This window comes from Chenopodium quinoa, unplaced genomic scaffold (genome assembly GCF_001683475.1).
Source record: "Chenopodium quinoa cultivar QQ74 unplaced genomic scaffold, ASM168347v1, whole genome shotgun sequence".
In the NCBI taxonomy this organism is placed as follows: Eukaryota; Viridiplantae; Streptophyta; class Magnoliopsida; order Caryophyllales; family Amaranthaceae; genus Chenopodium; species Chenopodium quinoa.
In genome coordinates this window covers 2,332,675-2,355,059 of record NW_018742684.1, presented here as the reverse complement: position 1 = coordinate 2,355,059, position 22,385 = coordinate 2,332,675, and the positions used below count along the sequence as shown (strand labels likewise).

At 39.4% G+C, this 22,385-nt stretch overlaps 2 protein-coding genes and 1 pseudogene across 2 annotated transcripts; 1 reads left to right on the top strand and 2 right to left on the bottom strand.

Moving 5' to 3' along the window:
• Positions 1 to 7,378: 7,378 nt before the first annotated feature.
• LOC110722574 (mavicyanin-like) lies at positions 7,379 to 8,496 on the top strand. Its single transcript, XM_021901839.1, has 2 exons — positions 7,379 to 7,677; positions 7,913 to 8,496. The coding sequence occupies exons 1-2, from the start codon at positions 7,485 to 7,487 to the stop codon at positions 8,275 to 8,277; spliced, it is 558 nt and encodes a 185-aa protein (XP_021757531.1). The 5' UTR covers positions 7,379 to 7,484; the 3' UTR covers positions 8,278 to 8,496.
• A 2,274-nt stretch (positions 8,497 to 10,770) lies between these two features.
• LOC110722755 (N6-adenosine-methyltransferase MT-A70-like) lies at positions 10,771 to 16,628 on the bottom strand. The gene is made up of 7 exons (XM_021902046.1): positions 15,516 to 16,628; positions 14,235 to 14,333; positions 13,229 to 13,312; positions 12,778 to 13,133; positions 11,780 to 11,996; positions 11,616 to 11,695; positions 10,771 to 11,059 (listed from the first exon to the last, which is right to left on the bottom strand). Exons 1-7 carry the CDS (start codon positions 16,626 to 16,628, stop codon positions 10,771 to 10,773), a joined length of 2,238 nt encoding a protein of 745 aa, XP_021757738.1.
• A 481-nt stretch (positions 16,629 to 17,109) lies between these two features.
• On the bottom strand, positions 17,110 to 22,111 carry LOC110722753 (annotated as a pseudogene).
• Positions 22,112 to 22,385: the final 274 nt, after the last annotated feature.

Genomic DNA, 22,385 nt, shown 5'->3' with positions numbered 1-22,385 from the left:
ATGTTTATATTTTGTTTACAATTATTTGTTTGTTTTATTTGTACATTTTTATTTTTATTCTCAATTTCAATTTGTTAGTACATTTTTTTGTTCATTTGATATTGTTTTTGGTTAGTTAATTTATTTTAATTTTTATTATTGATATTGTTTTTGGTTAGTTAATTTATTTTAATTGGGAATGAATTATTTATGTTTATATATATTCTTATGTGTTGGTTTTATTTCCTTTCTTAGTGTATTTTTTATTCTATTATTTTTATTTAAGTGTTTTGTTAATTTCTTTATTATGTTAATTTGTTAGTATGTTTTTAGTTTATTTGATTTGGGTAGTGGTAGCTATTTTTCGTATAATTTTTTGTATGTTTATATATTTTTAAATTTTTTGTAGAATTCACTGCGTCGTCATGGTGCAGGGAAGAATGTAGAGCTTCTTAGTAGAAGCTATTCAGTGGAGAGGTCGGGGCATAAACATGTTAGATCCCGTGCTATTTCGGCCTCGGCTCGTAGAGAACGGATCCACCGTCGGGATGAGGATGACGATGATGATGCTGAGGAGGGTGACCAAGAGGAGGAGCAGGAGGAGGGCGCGGATGAGGATGAGGATGTGGACGATGGCAGTGGACCGTATGATGATTACGGTCCATTCAGTCAGAGGGTTGATGACATGTACGAGACACATATGGTGGAGGTGCGTAAGGGTAGGGGTGGTAGGTTTGTTAGTAGATCTGGCACATCATCTGCGTCCACTGTATCTGGGTCAAGCAGGAAACGGTCGAGGGTCGTTAATGATTCTTGGGTTGTTAGGAGTGAGGTGCCCGGTGGGCCTGTTGACGGGAGTGTGATTTCTAGCTTTCTAGGACACATAGCTGCCCGTATTTGGGAGGACCAGGAGAGGCCTTCAGTTACGGGGTTGTTGAAATGTCATACCCGGGAAAATACTTGTAGCTTTTTGCGTACATGGGCTGAGGCTTGGCCGGCGGAGAGCGAGATGTTCGAGCGACTGGAGGGCACTGGGGTGAATCACGTTCCTGCCACCATGCACGATAAGATTGACAGTACGCTGATCACGGCTTTCATTGAGCGATGGCAGCCGGATACAAACTCTTTCCACCTTCCGTTCGCTGAGATGACGATCATGTTACATGACGTCGAGGCCATTCTGGGGATTCGTGTTGAGGGTAAACGACTTTGTGCTGTGGCTGATGCGGATCAGACAGATTTGCTGGCGGAGTTGTTGGCGGTGGACAGGGCTGCACTGTACACCGAGGCGCTTGGTGTTTGGGAACACGGCGGTGTGAAGATCGCATCCGTGTTGCAGCGGTGTTTGTACCCCAGTGCACGTAGGACGCACGACGCACAGCTGAGTGCTTATGTTTTTCTACTCCTCGGATGTACCTTGTTTCCGGATAAGAGCGGCAGAAACAAGCTCAGGCCACGAGACATAGTAGAGACGTGTGACCCCGACAGTGTAGGCCAGTTTTCTTGGGGATCGGCTACGTTGGCGTATTTGTATCGCCAACTAGGATTTGCGAGTCGGGCTGACGCGGCAGGTATCACTGGGTGTCTGACTCTATTGCAGACCTGGATATACGAGTACTTTCCTGCATTGCGACCACATCGTGACCCGGTTCCTATTGATGAGGGGATGCCGCGTGCTTGTGCGTGGAGTCCGCGCTCGGAGAAGAAGTCCGTTGACCGCCTCCGATCGATACGGTTATTGCTGGACAGGCTATCCCCCTTAGAGGTAACATATTATATTCATGTTATTAAATTTTAAAACTATGTGCACGTGAACTGGATGCCTTTCGGCCCGAACCCTAGTGTTAGGGTACCCAGGACCCTGTACACGGGACTCATTCAGTATCGTGAGATCGTCGAGGCGCACATGCCCCAGCGTTGTCTTCGTCATGCCAGATGAAGGCGGTCCGACCTGCATCGTCGAGGGACTACGTCGTGCAATGGCCGGATATCATGACCGGGACGTGGGACCAGTTTCCGATGGTGGCCCGCTTATGGACTGCGGAGTTGCAGCGGCTGCCCTCTGGGGTTCCTCCCATGTGTGACCATTACTACATGGAATGGTTTAACCGGTATTCGCACCCGAGGTTGATCGCAGATCTCGACCACGACGATGATGATTATGTGCCACCGCCTACTGCCATGGAAGCGGTATGTCTCATATTATATTTATCGTTGTCTTTTAATTAAGTTTTATATGTTGTTATTGTATTTCATCTTTTATTTTTTGTTGTATGCAGTGGATGAGAAAAATAATGCAGGACGTACATAAACTCTCTCTTGAGAAGGATAGCATGAGTGCAACAGTGAGAGCTGTTGTTGATAGTCTGGAACAGACCCTTGCGCAGTGGGAGTCGTCGTCGAGGAGGGATTACTGATGGTTTTGTCATTTTATTTATAGAGCACTTTAAATATTATCGTTTTAATTTATTAAATTGGACATTATGTTGTAAGTTTGTAACATTTTAGATTGTTCTTTTAGCTTCCAACTTAAACATATTATCATTGCTGTTTTTAAATTTTGATATAACCGTTCGTGGATCCGCGCAACTTACCCATGCAACATATAGAATGCAGTAAGCAATACAATATAAAAGATGAATGTTCTCATTAAAAGAGCAACGTACAAATAAGATTACATAGGAAGAATGTAAACATGAAAAACTAAAATGCAGCTAGGGTGTTCCATTCGTGGATCCGGTCATGATATAGCGCATCCCAACCCTCTACGCTCGCTGTGCGAATGGTGTACCACCGAGGTATAATCGGTGGCACTGGAAAATCGGATGACATGTTTAGTCGGATGAAATGTCTGTATGACGACCCAAGAAACGCAATAGCTACCTCTCTGACCGGTGTGGTGACAGTCTCACGCGACCGTCAAGGGAGAACCGTGGTACAAGGATAATAAGCTTGACTATGCACTCCCAGGCCGAAATGCATGACTGCGCATTTGTAAATGTTTGCAACGGCAAACAGATCTAGGGGCGCGTCAAAATAATGATTTTGGCCGCAAGGTCCACCTCCCAACCGAATACGCCGCAGAGCGCCATCCAAGTCATCCTGGTACACATGACGATAAACATTTCGGTTAGAGGCAATTTCGCCGTACATCAACTGACGCACCAAACCGTAGTTGCCTTCGCCCATTTGAAAAACATCAGCCACGACCCGGAATCCGCAGTTACCATCTCCGACTAGATCATTCCACCCTTCCAAGTACGGCATGATGATCGCAGGTATCCTTTCCTTGTACGGAAACTGATCAACATCGTTTCTTCCTATTCACCATATAATTATAGACAGTTAAGAAGGCAAGAGTAACAATTTAAAACTATGTGCAATGTAAACAACCAAAACGTACCAGTTCTTAGGGGCATATTCACAGACGATGAAGATTGACTACGACTAGATGACGATGTCCGACCACGAGCACGACCACGACCAAGACCACGGATATACTCAAACACACTCCTGTTCCGCCGTTGTCGACCTCGAGGACGGTCAACTCCTTCGGGTTCCTCATAATCTAAGGTAGACGTGTGGAACATGTCATGAAGTACATGAGTAGCGTCACGAATAATAGAAGGATGGCTGGAGGACACTCGGTCGTACATCGAACGAAACTGCTCCAACTCCTCCTGTTCACGGTCGGCCGTTTGAGTGTCTGCATGCTCACCAATAACGAGCGTCCTCCAGAATGAATGGACCTGATCAACATGTAATGACGCCCTTTCTTCTGTAATAACGCGGTGAATGGTGCATGCGCAAGGTAATCCATGAGTTACTGAAATAGCACACCCACACCGAGCATACACTTCGTCAGCCAAGTCCCTCATCCTGTTCAGCTCAGTGAGAATCAACCCCAAGCAGTAGTGCGACACACGACCATGGAGAATCTTAAATATAAAATGGTTATACATCGTACCATGTCGTCGTCTGGAGTCCTCTAGAGAGTTCCTGATGCCGTTCTTCTGAGTTTCAATTGACTTGTTAAGTCTATCGAACAGTGTATCCAAAGAAGCGGTCGATGAATCAATCCAGTCCTTGGTAGCTCTATGAGCGCTCTCAACTCTACATGTTGTAGTGTTCCCGAAATGAAGTACCAATATTTGACAAGCTTTTCCCTGTGAGGGACCTATTGCTGCATCACATAGTCCACCAGTGCCGGACACCACTGGTACGAATCCCTGAAGTTAGCCAATGCTCGCTCATACGCTTCCTCTGTGGTACCCTGTAGGATCTTCCGCCACTTACCATTCACCAATCTCTCTGCCATTTCCAAATTCTTGTTGAAAAGGTTGTAGGCTTTCACTTTCACGCAGTTGTTGATGTGCCATGTGCACAATAAGTGGTTCGATTCTAGAAACAGCTCTGCTATGGGGGAAAAGAGACCTCTCTCACAGTCGCTGACGATGGCTGCTGGATGAACATTAGGCCCGATGTAGTTTCTCAGCTTCTCCAACACCCAATAATAACTTGGAGCCGTCTCATCCTTGATGATTGCATGACCAATCAGAAAGTTCTGGTTCGTTGGAGTCATCCCCATGATCTCAACCAGTGGGAACTTGTACTTGTTTGTCTTGTACGTTGAGTCGATCAAAATCACAAATGGCCAAGACTTGATCATATCAGCACAATCAGGATGCACAAGGAAAAGATGAGTCACCTCCGCTGTATCTTCATCAGAATCAAACCAGAACAGGTAACCACGTGATTGTGCCTGGTGTAGCAGCTGCTGTATAGGGTTCCTTTCCTCTGACCGTTCAAACCTGAGTTGCTGTCTGACGTTGTAGATGTGTCTTCGGTTTGGATGGTCTTCTGGAAATTTCTCTAACAAAGATGCTAATATTTTAGCAGGCTTGACTTGAGCATCACTCATTTCTTTCACAACTAGTTTCGCAGCAGGACTTAAGCCGCTCAGCTGTCGATGACCCTCTTCATATACTATCATCTCATGGTTGTGATACCCCCATTTAGAGTAACCAATCACTTCCCAACCGTCACGACTCCGTAGTTGTCGAACCTTTACTCTGAACTCACACCCACAACCTTTCCGCTTTGTATCAAACCGAGTGGCTGTACGAAAATCTCTTTCTTCTCTTTTGCGATAACGATCACATCTCAAAATGCGATCCATTCTACCATCCCGTTGAGATTTATGAGTTACTACTACCAAGCAAAATCCAGCTGCAATTGCAACCTGTTTTGCCCAATCAATCGCCTGTTGAGCTTCTTCGAATGGACCATCATGTCCAAATATCCCACTGTAATCATTTCCGTCTCCACCATAATCCTGCATCAATTATATATTATAATAAATACATTTAACGGATAATACATTTAATTTCTATATTTACACCGAATTAACACAAAAAAAGCATAATTATGTATAATCAAACTTAATTTTTATAAAAACCCAATTCGAATTTTCAAACTAAATTTAAAAATATACCATTTCGAATTTTCAAACTTAATTTTAAAAAAACCTATTTCGAATTTTCAAAATTAATTTTAAAAAAACCCATTTCGAATTTTTTTTAAAAAATCATTTTCGATTTTTTTTTTAAAAAATAAATAAATAAATAAAAAACAACAACAAAATCAAAAAAGAAAAAAAAAAATAATATATAAAGGTGGCGTCTGCCAGGGCTGCCACAACCACTGGACTGACGCCTGGCAGGGCCGCCTCAACCAGTAGAGTGGCGCCTGGCCAAGACGCCAGTCTGGTGGTCTGGGCGTCTGGGCTGGACGCCACTGTGGTGGTTCTGGCGTCTGGCTTGGACGTCCAGGCTACGGTTTGGGCGTCTATCCTAGGCGCCGGAGCCACTCCGACGGTAAACCGTGAATTTTAACGGTGACTTACCTCGTTTTCCGTCGACGACGACGTACCTCCGGCGTCCCCCGCATCTCCGGCCTGCCCTCCGGTCTCCCCCGGCGAGCCAGTACGGCTCCACATTTTTTAAACCGAGATTATTTCAATTTTAGAAAATGGGCATAATGGTCACACCAAGTCATATTTGTGGGCTTTATATGGTAATTTGCGGGCGATGTTTAGCGATTCACCTAGAAATAATAGTCATATTCCCTTCCTAATTGAAAAGTTAATGGAAGATATATTTAATAACGAAGGGACAAGTTGGATGATGCTAGAATATTATTGAACAGCAGTGTTGTTTTTTGAGTCAATTGTGAGAAGCCATGTGATTTGGCACATGAAATATGCAATTTGCATTTGTTTTGGATAATACAATGAAACATAATGCAAGATTGGAACTAGCCAACCTTAAGGGGTTACTTCTCTTTGGTAACTTAGAAAACTACCTGACTAGCGGCAACTGCCATAATGTATCTTTCAACATTGATAAGTTTCCAGAGACTCGAGTATATCCTAGACCGGTCAAAATGATTTTGCATCTAATGTGATGAGCCTGGTAAAATTCTTTTTAGACGTTTATGTATTGTCAAGTACAAGATTCTCGAAGATGACATCTAACATTCAGCTCGCGCTTAAACTCTAGTGTATTGAGGCTAGAAGGATACACGGGCATTCTTGCTATGGACCATCCAGCTCCAATGCCATTTGCAATGAGGTTGCCTTGGTGAAATGGTGCAGTATAAAGATCTAGTGTTGTGCCATACTACCATATATTCTAGTTAAACTTGACTCAATTGTTAAAACTTTCCTACTTGACTACTTGAGCATCCCTTGTTTGATGAATCACTTCCCATGTTAGTTTGTTGTCTTCAAAGCATGCTAACCCAACTGGCACATGTGCAACTATCTAGCTTATTATTGATTAATTTCAATTCTTAGCCTTTTCAATTCAAGAAAGTCTTTTTCTATCCTAGCACTCCCTAATGTCTTTCACTTGATCTAATCTTGTGAAGTTTTTTTTTGTAAAAAGTCAAAGCTGAGTAAGGATTACTAATTTACTATCACTCCATTAGCAGACTTCCCTAATGCATACTAGGGAAATAAGGAGCCGAGGTTGAGCTTGACGAATGTAAAATACTTAGGCATGGCTTTTAACTTAGCTCGACTTTGATTCCTTTCACAATGTCTTAAACTAACCTTTTGCCGAATAAGATGGTTTTAAAGTTTAGAGTCAGCTCAACATTGAGTCAAACTCAACTCTAACCAAGTTGAGCTCGAGTTGGTCACGATCATTCTAGACTTGTTACATATTCAATGGATCCATGCCAACATTATTGAAGCATAGTAACAATAGTAATCATTATTAATCCAATAGAAGATGAAGGGTATTTATGTCAAACAGCTCACGAGTAGTGTCTTCTTTTGAGAAACCAATCTGGCCAATCGCTGGCATTTCTGCCTCCTAAATCCCTTAATATAAAAATGCAAGTGTTATAAACACGAGAGGATCGAGTGAAAGAATATTAAGCAACTGTCCTTTATTTTTGTACAAACTAGAGAGTTTGAAACTTGATAGGAGAAAGAAAAAATGTCGAGTGTTATGAGTCCAAAGTGCTTATTCTTCTACACTTTGCAGCTTCTAATTTTATTGCAAGCCAAAGTGTTCTGTTTTCAGCACAAAGTTGGAGACTTGAGCGCTTGGAACATCCCTACTGCTGCTAATCCAGATGTCTACATCAAATGGTCCAATAAAACCAGTTTCAGAGTCGGCGATTCTCTTAGTAAGTCCCTATACTACTCCCTCCGTCTCTAAATATTATTTCGTACTTTTGATTTATTTATTGTGATATTTATGTTAAATGGAACATTTTTTTTATGTGGTACTATTAACTTGTTCCAAAAATGATCTCATTGTATGTTGTGACTTATGTCAATCTATGATGGTCTAGTAATTGAAGAGAATCCTCGCAATGCTAATGTGACTAATAATAACAATATAATGTTGTGGAAATGCAGTGTTTTTGTACCCACCAAGCCAAGATTCAGTAATACAGGTAACACCACAATCATACAAAACATGCAACATAAAAGATCCAATCTTGTTCATGAATGATGGAAACTCACTATTCAACATAACACAACCTGGAGATTTCTACTTCACAAGTGGAGAAGCAGGACATTGCCAAAAAGGCCAGAAACTTCACATCTTTCTTGATGGAAAAGGCGCTATCGCTTATGCACCATCAGAGGCAGAAACTGCAGCTGATGGACCTTCTTACCAACAAAATTTTGGGTCTATTCCAACTGCAGCTGCTTCTTCTATCAGATTTTCTACAGTTTTTGGTTCTTTGATTGTTTTTGCAATCTGGGTTCTTGTTTAATTCATGTTACCAAATACAATGAGGCATATTCTTCAATTTTTTGTCGGTCGATTTTTTATTTTTTTTAATTATATATTATTGGACTTAGGGTCCTACTTTTGATTTGTATTGATTCTTTTAATAAAATTGTTATAGTGCATAATCATGCTTTGTATGTGAGTTTGTCCGTGTAATGTCTGGTTTAGATGTATGTGTAAATACTAATGGCTAGTTTTCAAACTCGATAAAAATTAAAACTTACGATCTGTTCTCTTCAGGTTATTTTCAGTTCAGTCAATTAGAACCGGCAAATTTGAGAATGAAGAAAACATAAAGACTGGATTTTATTTTACGGATATTTCACCAAATGCCACTGACAAATTTAAAAATTCATCAAATGCCATCGCACTTTTCAGAATTCACCAAATGCCACTCAGTTTTTTAAAAATTCACCGAGTGCCATTAATGACCAACGGCCGTTAACTCCGTTAGTCATTAGGGGTTATCATGACACATGTCATGATATTATTGGTCCATTTATCTTTATTAATAAAAATTAAAAAAAAGCTGAAAATATAAAATAAAATAAAAAAATCAGAAAATTAAAAAAAAAAACCCAAAATTATTTCAAAAACCCCGTCCAGCCAAAACCCCCATCAGCCACCACCACCCTCCCCGCCGCCGTTCCCGCCGTCCCAGCTACCGGATTCTGTTGTCCCACAGCACCGACGCCGCCCAAGAAGCTCTCCTGCAGCGCCAACCACCTAGAAGATCCCTCGCAGCGCCGACGTCGTTCCTCCCCCTCCGACGAAACTCCCTCCCCACCAGCACGAAACTCCCTCCCCACCGCCACGAAACCCAGTCCTCAACCCTCAAAATCCTTTCTCTGTCCCGATCCCAGCCCCCTTCCCTTCCCCAATCCCTTTTCCGGCTACCTCCCCTTCCCCACGCTCCGATTTCGACCCTTATCCCCTTCTAACTTGGCGATTTTGGCCCTCCTCCTCTTTACAACTTTGATTTCGTTAATGGTTGTGGTGGGTAAACGGATAGGGGAGGGTTGGAAAGCAGCTCCGAGTTGGAGAATAGCGCGGCAAATCTGGCTGCTCTGGGCCTCGTCTGGCTGGTGGTAGGGGTGGCGAGGTGGTTGAGGTCACGGTGGGGCTAGGGTCTGGGGTTAATTTTAGGTTTTACAGGGTCGGGGAAGTTTGTGTGGGTGGTTTTTGGGGTCGACGGTGGGTCAGGTGGGGCACAAAAGGGCCGACCGGTCGATTTTCGGTGGTTAAGGTGGTGGCCGGCCGTTTTCCGGCGATATAAGGGGAGAGGCTAGGGTTTGGCGTGGTAGAGGTGGCTTGGAAAATTTTGGAGGTTTTTTATTTTTATTTTAATTTTCTGTTTTTTTTTTAATTATTTTCTAATTATTTTCAGCTTTTTTTTAATTTTTATTAATAAAGATAAATGGACCAATAATATCATGACATGTGTCATGATAACTCCTAATGACTAACGGAGTTAACAGTCGTTGGTCATTAATGGCTCTCGGTGAATTTTTAAAAAACTGAGTGACATTTGGTGAATTCTGAAAAATACGATGACATTTGATGAATTTTTAAATTTATCAGTGGCATTTAGTGAAATATCCGTTTATTTTATTATACGTGTATGTATGAGAGTATGAGACATTCTGATTTCCAAATTCAGGTGTTTTAGATGAGTACATGAAAGTCATTTGATTCATTAAGCTTACAAAGGACATAATTTTAAACTTGATTATGGATTATAAAGATGAAAAAAAAGAAAGTAATTCCATACATAACAATAAAATAGTAACTAAACATGATGTACAGAAAAATTTTGACCACTTTGTAGGTTATATTTAATGAGGGTAAAGATCTTATACAAATTCTTCAATGCTCCTCAACTTTAAATCACCAGACTAAATCTCATTTATGAGTTTTTAGCCAAGTAACTACAAGTAATTCATAATTGAAGCGAGTTTACTAATTAATTTGAACTTGATCTCATTTGATTATATTAAATGAGCTTAACATGACCATGGTTATACTCGAAAATATGCCAGCAAGTATTAGTTATAGGTTGTACCAAAAAAAATTTAACCTTATAAATACAGGTTATACACTATCGGCTTTTACTCCAATATCTCAATAATCGGTACTTTGGAACATCCTTAATTCATTATAACTGATCTACTGAAAAACCATCCTTGGTCAAGGATAATGTGTGTATAGCCTCAGCTGCTCAACATAATAACTCAAAACACCACTTGGGCAAGGATCCTAAATAGATATAAAATTATCAATTTTCTGTATTTCGAAGCATCATCATGTTTCTCCTAACCTTAGTGTCAGTAGCTGTTTAGAGCCGAAGGAGCTCTTTCTGGTATTGCTCACACAACCATCTCCTGTCTAAATTCTACCAAATTCTACTCCTTCCCTAAAAACTCAATAGGATATAGGATGCTTTCACAGAATACAAACTACTAAAAATTGAGATAGATTAATCAGCTTTTACCATCTCAACATCTTGATTGACCAGAGGCTTTTCTTCTGAAACATAATTTATTTCTGTAGCTGCAGCCTGAGTGAACGACTGTGGTGCGGGTGTAGTTTCAGCCCCTGAAAAGGGTGTTCTTGGTTGGGTACCACTAGGGTCTACATCCAAAGTGGAAATCCTTGGAGGTGATAGCGGTTCGATTTCAACATCTGGATATGCAGCTTTAAACCTAGCTCTTAGTCCTTCATCTACCAAGCGATTTCCACTGAGCTGATTTCCAAGTGACAACCACCTATATTCAAAATTGAAACTATTTGTCAACCAAAGATAGCAGGCAATAATGCTGTAAGCTGAAAAGTGTTAAAACCATCAAGCCAGCAATTCATTGACTGAGATCAGGCAGCTGAATGTTCATATGGAATCATGTTCTACACTGTTTTTGGGATTGAGGTCCTATGGTCAGAGAGGATACATGGAATTGGATCATGTCACCGAATCTAGTCTTCATAGACTGTACAAATTCACTAAATATGAAAATGCTGATCTAGAACATCACTAATAATTTATTTTTTTCTTTTTTTTTGGAATATTGAGAATACTAACATGACAAATGTACAGACTGAATTGTTTTTCCTTCTATTATTGAAATCGAAAAGACCTCATAATTATCTACCAAACTAAGCCTATTCCCCAGTACTCCAATAGATATGTGATCCATAGATGTGCTTCAAGAAAACTCTGTTGACTGGTGATCAACAGACCATTGCATATACACATCACAAATTCACAATAAACAAGATGCACTTTTCATCACATATAACTAAAGCTCAGTAGACTAAGAAGTTTACCCAGCATGAGTATTATGCATCCGAGCAAAGAGTTCCAGTTTTCTTGTCCTTGGACTTATCCTCTCAAGCAATGGATACATCTGCATATATATCACATATTAAAACATGGAAGCACAAAAATAATATGAATCTGACAAGTTGGTCACAAATCACATCAAAATCACCTCATCTGGTTTACGACTAGTCTCCCGAACCTCCGCTACAAGTACATCAGTGTCAATGTTCCTATTGACCTCGGGATTTCCTTTTATTCCAACGAGGCAATGTTCTTTGCTGTGATTAAGCCAATGACCTGTCCGGCCCGTTCTAATAATTCTCTGAAGTTGATTAGTCTTCACCCAAATTATCTCTTCAACACGTCTATAGCCCCACAGGTCCAAGCTGCAAGAAGATTTAAAGGATCAGCTGTTTGCAGTGAGCAGTGCAAGATAACATGTAAATATCAAGAGTCTTTGGACAAAGATTCCAATAATTAGACTGATTTAAGGATTAATACAAACAAAAAATAATATCCCTGGTGTTCTCATAGATCCTTTTATACTGCATTACAATCAAGATTTCAACTATAACTCCACCCATATGGAAAGACTTGCTCTTCCAAGGCTCTATTTAACAAATCTAGATGGAAAGCTGGAAGCTGAAAATGTATCCAAACTTTTGCTAAATGAAAACGGTTGCACTAGCTGAAAAGAGTGTTACTCTTTCATTTTTTTTTTTTTTTTTCAAATGCATAAATTTTCTCCCAGCCTTAACTCTGCTACACTGATAACAGGGAGGTTGTTATTGATTGACCTATAGTCCCATGGGGTACAATTGTCTATTACTCCACAATGAATAAGAAGTCTACACATATATATTATCCACTCACAGTATCTTATTTGTTTAAACTAATTCAAGTGCATACATGACACAGCTACAACTCAGAAAAGAAAAGCGGTCAAATGGATGATGTTGGCCATCATTGTTTCCATCCTAGCCAACAAAAGATAAAATCCACAGAACTAATCCAATCACATTATGAGTAACAAAATACCCTCTAGCATAAACTAAACCTTCTGATATGAATAGAAAAGCTGAAGTCCAAATCAAATAATACGAGCAAGTTGACCACATGAAGCAACCTCAATCCATCAATATAGTGGGGAAAAAAACAGGTACATACCATTCACGACCAAGTTCCATTGCACGTCCGGTGACCCATAAGAATATCAAACCATCAGTCTGCAGTGCAGGAACATTAAGAGTACGCATTTCATCATCAGCCATTGTCCCGTATGGCAACTCCATATGAATATCCCACGGGGGATCAGCCATGATAACTCCAAATTGTCCCAAAATGTCCATTCTAAAATTCCGGATATCACAATTGATCCACTGTGGTTCACCAAGTTCTACTGCTGAACAATAATGTGCTCGCTGAGCCTTTAATGGCTTGGATGGAGGAAGAGCTGCAGTCCCCATCATCATTGGTGACACATCTGGAGTTGGGTCGAGCTCATAGTGAACATATTTGCACGTCTGGAACAAAAACCAGGTACAGTTAACATGAGCTCTAAAGTCTAAACTATAAAAACTTGGAAGGTCAGGGAGATTCGAGGAGTGAAGAGATTTACCTTCATGTGTCGGCATGTATCAAGGAAAGAGCAATCTCCCAAATTGATATCTGTGTGTGGAGCAATTATTCGCCTAAAATGAACCTGAGAAACACTCAAATAAGATAGAGGGTTACAAACTGTTGATGTATAGGTTAATAACATATCACATGGCAAACAAAAGTCACAAATTCGTCAAAGATAACATACAACCACAATACATGAGGATAGTATTTTTTATTATTTTTGTGCAGATAGGAAATCAATATATTCTTGAGGAACATTAAATAAAACTATAATGTGTCACTAGCATTGTTCTACTTTCACTAATCCTTTTACACCTCTTATAATAAAATTTGTGTATGGTTTTTTTAGAAACAGCCACACAGCAGTTAGGGTGCACTCTTTTTGTTTTAAACCTCCTCAATTATCTCAGCTAAGAACATCAGAACTGAATTCATTAGCCTCAACCGAACTTATTTAAACTGATCTATCTTGTATCCAGCTGTAAAAGGAACTCATTAACCTGAACTGAATTACTCAAAACACTAAATTCTATTAAGAAATCACCAGACCTAAAACTCAACATTTTTAAAATGAAAAACAAAGCGATAAGGTGCATTAACTTAGACCACAGCTATAATGTTCCAACCTACGCCTATGTGTGAATATGCGTGTGTGTCATAGTTCTTTGGGAGTTGGCCTAGCCTAAAGGAGAGATGTTATAAACAACTGCAACATGTGTTGAGTTACGCAACTAGAAGGGGTTCAGTACTTCATTGGGCATTGATTTAGTTGGCCAAGCCTCAAGCAGCAACATGTGTTGAGTTACACAATAGGAGGAGAAGGGAGGGAGGGGGTTGTTCAACCTTGGGATAGCTAGCAATAGATTCATAAGAAACATAAACACTAGCTTGGGTCGGCTATACATCTCAAGGGGCTTGTGACACAAACTATACAGAAGCAGTGCAGCACAGGCTGCACAGCAATCAAATAAATTGGACACAAAGCATGAAACTACATGTACCTTTTCACATGCAATGTATGATCCAGATTTTTGTCGACAGTCCTCTTTTGTCAAAGATGCACAGTACTCCTTAAGTTGAGGCCCACCTTTAGTCTTAAACTGAAACAAGACATCAATAACCACAGATTTATGAGTTAACCAACAAGAAAACTTTGTAGTTAGAAGTCAGGAGTATTGACAAAGAAAAAACAATCAGGAAAAAAAAAAAATTGCACAGAAGTCACACTAACATAGAGAACATAGACCTTAAGGCTTAGAAATAGGTCTGGTATCAGATCCCTAGTGCAGCACAGTAAGGCATGACATACAAGCATTACAATATGCTTTAAAAAAGGGGGGGTTTTCACCTAAGAGACATAGGAAAAAAAAGAAAGTAGTAAAATAGATAGCAATGTTTAGCCGAACCTTACAATAAAGGAAAGTTCAGTTAGGTAATAAATTACAAGAAAATTGTCTACCAATGTTCATGGCAATGGTCTTCATATCCCCAAAAAGTGTTTTACTTCATAGAATTCCATTGCCACCAACTTATAATCTCATAGTGAAACAATATGTTACAGAAATTTACAATTGTTATGGTGTATTGAGCATCATAGCACTAGACTAGATGTTTCTGTGTCTACATTGCAATACCTGAATAATACATCATAAAGGCCAGTGGTGCATGACAATACCATCCATGCTTACAAGCTACTACACTATTAGGGCCTGTTTCTGATTGATTGAACTGAGCTGAACTGAACTTAACTTATTAGAGCTGAACTGAACTGAATATTTTATAAGAGAAGGAAATTAGGAGCTGAACTGAACTGAACTTATTAGAGCTGGACTGAACTGAACTTATCTTATTAGAGCTGAACTGAACTGAAAATAATCGTATTAGAACAAGCCCTTAATCAAGTGATATGCAATATTGTGCATACTGCGGGCAAACAACCCAAATTGTCTAACATTTAAGCGCTAAATTGTTGGATGAATGCCCAGGGTGGCTGCATAGGCAATAGGGGTATGAGATTTCACCACTCACATATGTAATCAATTAGCAATTCTAACAATTCAGATCATGTAGTTTAGAATTTCACATCTTGATACATTCTATACTTTTTAAGTGCATTGCAGCTTCGAGTGTACAATAAACTCACTTTCATCAACCCTATAGTCTAGGCTTCAAAATGATGTGATGAAATGATCCATAATCAAGCATGTAAGCAATAAGAACAATCTAAACCATAAATCCAAAAGTAAATATATACACACAGAACAAGTAAATATCAAATATACCTTGGCAGCAACTGCGGTTTCTTTAGCAGTAGGGCGGTGAATGAGGTCCAAGAGCTCCTCTCCAGTCTTAGACTTCTGCATTTCCTTAAAAGATTTTTTATTCAATAATGCTTCAAGATCCTTCATTACTTCCTCCTCCGAAACCTGCTTGACAGGCACACCAGAATTACCACCACCCATCGCCGCATTCGGCCCGAAAGGCGGCCTATGCTGGGGTGGCACACCCATCCCTCTATGCATCCCCATCATTCCCATCCCCCTAGGACCACCACCACCTCTATGACCCATCATCTGCCCCGGAAACATCGGCGGCATACCCTGCATATGAGGATCACCCGGCCACATTTCCGGCATCCCAGACCTCGGCATTCCCCTAAACATCGCTGCACCCTCCTCGCCGCCATCACCAGGACCATCACTAACCACAACTTTATTAGCTTCAACAATGTCATCACCCTCAGGCAACTCTCTAGCAAGCCTAACACTATCAATATTCATAACCATAACCCCAGATTTCCCACTCACCCCAAATTCATCCAATTCAACACCTCTATTATCCTCCGCCAATGACCTCAACGCCACTTCTACCGCGCAAATCGCACCCGACTCACCGCCAACATCGCGTAACGCCGCCTTCTCAACCGCCGTCACTTTCGGACAATTCTCCAACTTCCGAAGCACCGTCGACGAGTCAATCGCATCCCACGGCTTCCTCTCCAACAAACACCGCGCAACCATCGACCGAACCACGGACAACGGACTTCCAGAAGCATCATCTTCCCGGCGAGCTGGAGGGTCCGATTTCAAGACCCGTTTAGGCGGTGGTTTGGCCCGATTATCAAGTGGGTGTTTTTTGAGGTGAAGGGGGCGAGGAGTTGTAGGGTTAGGGTTTGGTGCAGGAGAGAGAGGGGTGAAAGGGCGGTGATTGAAGGTGGAGATTACTTGAAGAGAGAGATTGAGGGAAGAAACGAGGTCAGGAACTAGGGTTTGGAGTGAAGCAATGAGATCTTGTTGCTCTTTGTGACGAGTTTCGATGCGAGCTTCGAGCTGTTGACGCATCTCTTTAATGGCGGATATGTCGTCGCTGGAAGTGCTCTCTGCTTGCGTTTCCATTGTTGTTTCACAGTAAACTGGATGAGAGGTTTTGCTTCCTTTCTTTAAAGGATGAACAATCGAACATAAACCCACTATTTTTAGTTATGTTTTGAATTTTGTGTGGGAGGGTACACTTTGTGTTTCTACCACGGAACACGATATCGTTAACCAACAAGTGTTTAGATTAGCTAGTAAGGAATTGTTCTGCGTTGATTAAGATTCAGGTTTGAAATTATGGAACCTGACAATGCTTATTGGGAGAGTTTTTCTCCTAACTGGAGTCTGGTCTAACTCAAATTTAGATTAGTCGGAGTCTAATAGGCTCTAGATTACCGGATATGCTTTTATAAAAACACACAGCCATATGGTTTTCTCTAGCTACAACTTAACCCTTGCATTGGTCACATACTCAGGTACAAATTACAATACTATTTTTATAGCATCCTACAGTCCTACTACAGTTAGTTACACCAAATATGAATATGAGATGCCAATTCTCTTTAAAAAAAACAAACTCTTTTATCTACATTTATTTAAAATGTTGTAAAACCAAGTAAATTTCAATGTACAACATGAATATTGCTTCACTAATAAAATTACAAAGAATCAATATTTTTTTACAATTTACAATGTGCATGACACTAGCGGTATACAACAGGACAACCTTGAACCATAACACCTTTTTCAGTTGGACAAGATGCATAAGGGCACCCATCAAGATCATTTCCCCACCAGCTAAGACTCACCTCCTCCAACCCCAAGCAAAGGTACAATGCCACCCCCATGAAAGCTAGACCGGCATCTAGAGCACCCGATAGCAAATAGTTATGGCGCTGCCACCAGTCAGGAGCATACCTAAACGCGACATATCCTGAGAGGAAACCTACAAGAATCCATGTAGTGTAGTTCACTGCAGTTGCAGGTGGCATCATCCCTGTTGCAGCGATTAAGACAGGCATGTTGATAAGCCTAATCCAATTTTGGTTGGGAAAGGCCTTAGTAGCCAACCAAACAAAGACTGGAGCAATGGCTCCTCCTAAGAAAAACCAATTAATTGCCTCATAGATGCCTTCATCTCCAAAGATCCTGCGAGGTCCAACCAAACCCCATATGACTGAGGCATCGTAGAACACTGTGTCACTAGGGCATGTCCACACGGTATTTGTGGCAGTTTTTTCACAAATATCCGGGATAGTTTCCATTAGCCACCAGGCCGTGCCAAGATAGACAAGGGCAGAGATGAGAGTTCCGACTATCTGTAATAAAAAAGCAAGCACGGGTTAGAGTACTTAAATAATCACTAGTTATGACTACCTGAATTAAGAATACAAGTACAGAATACAGTGCTTAATATATAATCACTACCTAGTAGAGATTAAATATTGTTATGACATAGGAAGAAAATTTACCTGTGCCATGAACATTGTTCTAGGAGGAATTTTCATATAATGGCCAAGTTTGAAGTCTTGCAGGAAGGCAATAGCTTGTGTCATACTAATGTAGCCATAAACCTTGAAGCACATATTTGCTACCGGGTATCCAGGGTAGATGTATCCGATAATATACTCCGTGATGATGTTCAAACCAGGACTCTGTACGTTAATCATTAAAAATCAAGACTAGAACAACATTATTACTTCTTACATCCAGAACATGCACATCACATTTACAACTTTAGAATGACCCCGAAATATGTAAGTAATGCCTTAATGGGTAGGATATTGATAACCGTAACACATACAACTATTATAAAGGACAATGTGACAACTAATTCCTAATGGAGTTACTATGTACAATATATCATGCTGTTATGACTCTTAAAAGCAAGCATTTCTAAATTCTAAATAAGTAATTGTTGTGTTTGTGTACTATTTCAGATACATTATATTGGAGAATAGCATAAGGTCGTAATGCATTATTACATCTCATAATATCAATGTATACCTGATTTGTGATGGCAGTTAAAATTCCAATAGGAAGTGTGAAGATGAAGGCAATGCCGCAAGCAAGCAAGACACCCCACCATGGAAGTTGGAGCTGATCTTTATAATACTCACAGGCAAATATGGTAGCTGCAATGTTAACCACCAAGATAACCCAAAACCACCATTCGGGAGCTTCCCTGTATCGTGCCATCAACTTTGTATGTATGTCCCTTTTCTTGTCTTTAAAACTTGCTCTGCTTTGATCCCATATTTCCCTATATTTTGTGTATAAGTGAGCATATATTGTTTCACTTTAGTACTCTCTTCGTCGAAATATGTCACAAACTCACTATATCTCAACCTCTTATAATACACACCTTAATATAATTATGAAACTCTACCATTTGTAGTAGTTGCATACCAATAAAAATCATTTATGAGCTAATTCTCTTAGGAAATGTGACAAGACTGGCAACTTGTTTCGAACATCATCATACATGACTATTAACTTTAGAAAAATTAAATGTTTGTAATAATGTAGCAAAAATTTACAAAATATGTACATACCTGCCATGGAAGAGCGCGACATGTACAATAGTAGCACTTAATGCGGCGAAACCAACTCCATAAGTCATAGCAAAGAAGGTGCTAAGGTAAAGAGGACCTTGTTTGGCATAAGCCTCATGGTTGATATGAAAATTGGAGTCTACAATAGCCGAAATATTGTATATTGAACCTGATGCTGTGAAAAGACTATCTGAAAATATAGGGAAAGTTTTTGCTTTGTAAAAGTTAAACCAGTAGCTAATTGGAGTGAGCACATACATTACAAGCACAAATCCAGCTGCCACATTGGCAGTGGCAAACCATGGGCTTGCAAGTGGGCTTCCAAGGTAGGATGAGATAGTGGACCAGTCTAGCCCAAATGCTGTGATTCCAAGCCCATATAGACCGGATCCTAGCTGTTGGGCTAGAATGGATTTGGGCCAAAACCAGCATATCCAAGAAAGGGAGGTTAACATTTGGAAGAGGTAGCCTGGGAAGACATAGTATGCAAAGCTGCAAGTGAAGGCTATTAGGAAGAATTGGGTTCGAGTAAGACCGCCTTTGGACCGTACTTCTTTCTCATGTAATGCCCTGTTGCACAACTTTGTGTATATTAGCTGATAAAATACATAAAATGTGAAAGGTTTGCAAATTCAGGTATAATCTCAATATATGTACTTACTAATAAAAATTTGGAAATGTATACCCCTGTGAATTTGGATCATATTGTTTTCAACATGCTCATATTGTTAAAGTGTCAAGCAGTTAATTTAGTTAACATTCATATGAAAAATAATCTAACTTACTTAACTTTGATCATGTTAAAGCAACAATATAATCTTTCCTCAAAAAAAAAAAAAAAAAAAATGGTGGTAATGTAAAACTAGCACTCTAACAAGATTAGACATCACTTTGTTGTGAAGTAGTAAAAGTGGCTTAACCTGCATGATTGTCAGAATTTTTTAACTCGCAAGGGCCCATACACGTGATTCTCATAGACATGCACTGGCCAAACTTGTTTGGGCCAAATATGGACTACACGTCTACACTACATAAGTTAGACTACTTTGTACGGAGTACTTCATAAAAAAATACCAGTACCATTAAATATACTACCTCTTTCAATTGTTATCTGTAAGTTTGAGGTATTATTTGTGAGATATAAAATATTTCAATATTACAAATAATAATTAACAGAGATAGTAATCACATGAAATAGTATTAGTCTTATAGTTCTTGTACAATTTACAAGATTTACATACTCCGTATTAAGCTACCCTTAACTCCAGTACTTTGTACTAACCCTGATTAATAATATATGTAATATTATACTTTTAACGTTAATTATTTATTATTAACTTTGACCACTTTTTTTTTTCTTCAAATGATCAAAATTATAGTTTAACAAAGACAAAAGTCAACACATTACATATATTGTGATACATATTTAGGGCATGTTCTCATTGACTGAATTCAGTCAAACTGAACTGAACTGAACTAAACTGAGCTGAGCTGAGCTAAACTGAACATAACTGAATTGAATTTCAACGTATGAGAACAGACCCTTAATATTTTGTGTATCATATTTTCAATAGAATATAAATGGTGACACTGGCACTAATGGCAAAATACTAAAAACATTTATACATATACAGTATATCATATTTTCAATAGAATATAAATGGTGACACTGGCACTAATGGCAAAATACTAAAAACATTTATACATATACAGTATATGTCAAAATCCATGACTAATTATAGCGTGTGACATTTTAAATTCAAAGCAAGTAGTTGGGCAAATAATTTACCTGAATAGGGAAACTTGGACAAGATTGGCAGGCCACCACATTTCAGCCGGCTCAACCAAGTAACGCCGGAAAATTCCAGCCCATCCAAATCCCAACACCTACCAATCCATCAAAATGATAAGTATATCAAAAAACCACAACCTTACTAATTAATCATTCATACTATCAATTAATTTCTTCATTATTTAATAATAACAAGTTACGTATTACTCTGTATAATCATGTTGTAATTAATAAGAAATAGTTAGGTGTCACTTTAATGTATCTAGTACAAATTACGGACTAAATGTATTTACCTGAGTTGTAAGAATAACAATCAAGGAAACAAAAAAGGTAATTTGTTTCTTGTAAAATATCTTAACAACCGTAACAACATGAATGGCATAAACACTTCCAGCACCAGCATTAGCAAAGATTGTTATAAGCACATGTTCCTTGACATTAAAAGGGCCCGGATTTAATGAGAACTCCCACCGCGTCCCTCGCAGCATCAGGCGGCTAGGCAACCTAGCCGCCATCCACTGACCGAGAGGGACAACGGCTATTTGAGCCGAGATGGCGGTTATACTTAGAGGCTCCTTACGGTACCAAAAAAAACTGGTTTAAAAACGAGAGTACAACACAAGACAACGTCCCTAGGGCCCACATTCTAAATGTTAACACCGGAAGGTCCGGATCGTCTGTGGTTGGGACCGTCATCGCCACCTGTTCCACCGGAGAATTCTCTTCCTTTGATGGTAGTAATGGATCTTGTACTCCCCTTTGACTTTCTTCTCCATTATCATCTTCTTGTATCTTATCTTCTTCTGATGAAACTACAAATGGAAAAAACAAAGTCAAATATTAGGATCGTATAAATAAACCAACAAGTATAAAGACGAGAAAAAGATGGTAATTATTACTTAAGGGGGTGTGAATATTTGGATCTTCCATATGTGTGGCAAGCTAACTTGGTAGCTTGCAGTTTTTTTCTTAATTTGTTTGCTTGGTTGTTGATAGAGTAGAGATGTGGTAGAGATATTATTATTGGAGTAGTTTTGGATATTTTATTATTTTTTGTTATCAGAGAAATGCCAAAATTGATGCCATTACTATTATTATTGAAACTTGAAAGAGCAGGAGAATAATTATTGCTAGTAACTTGACATAAATGATGGAAAGAGGTTAGATGAGGGTTGTTCTTCAGTGTGCATGTTGTACCACGTGACATTAAAAGATTGACGACTTTCATATTTAACTACTGTAGATCTTTCAGGGGTTTGTTTCATTTGGTAAAAATGTACTCGTATAAAGTGTGAAAATTATTTTTGATTTTATGGTAAAATATACAGTAGTTTAATCTGATTGTATATTTAGAGTCTATTTTAATTAACTAGACTGAATATTTTATGAGAGAAAGCAATTAAATACTGAACTAAATCGAATTTATTGGAGCTGAACTGACCTGAACTGAAGATAATCTGAAGAGATCATGCCCTTAAACTTTGCATCCTT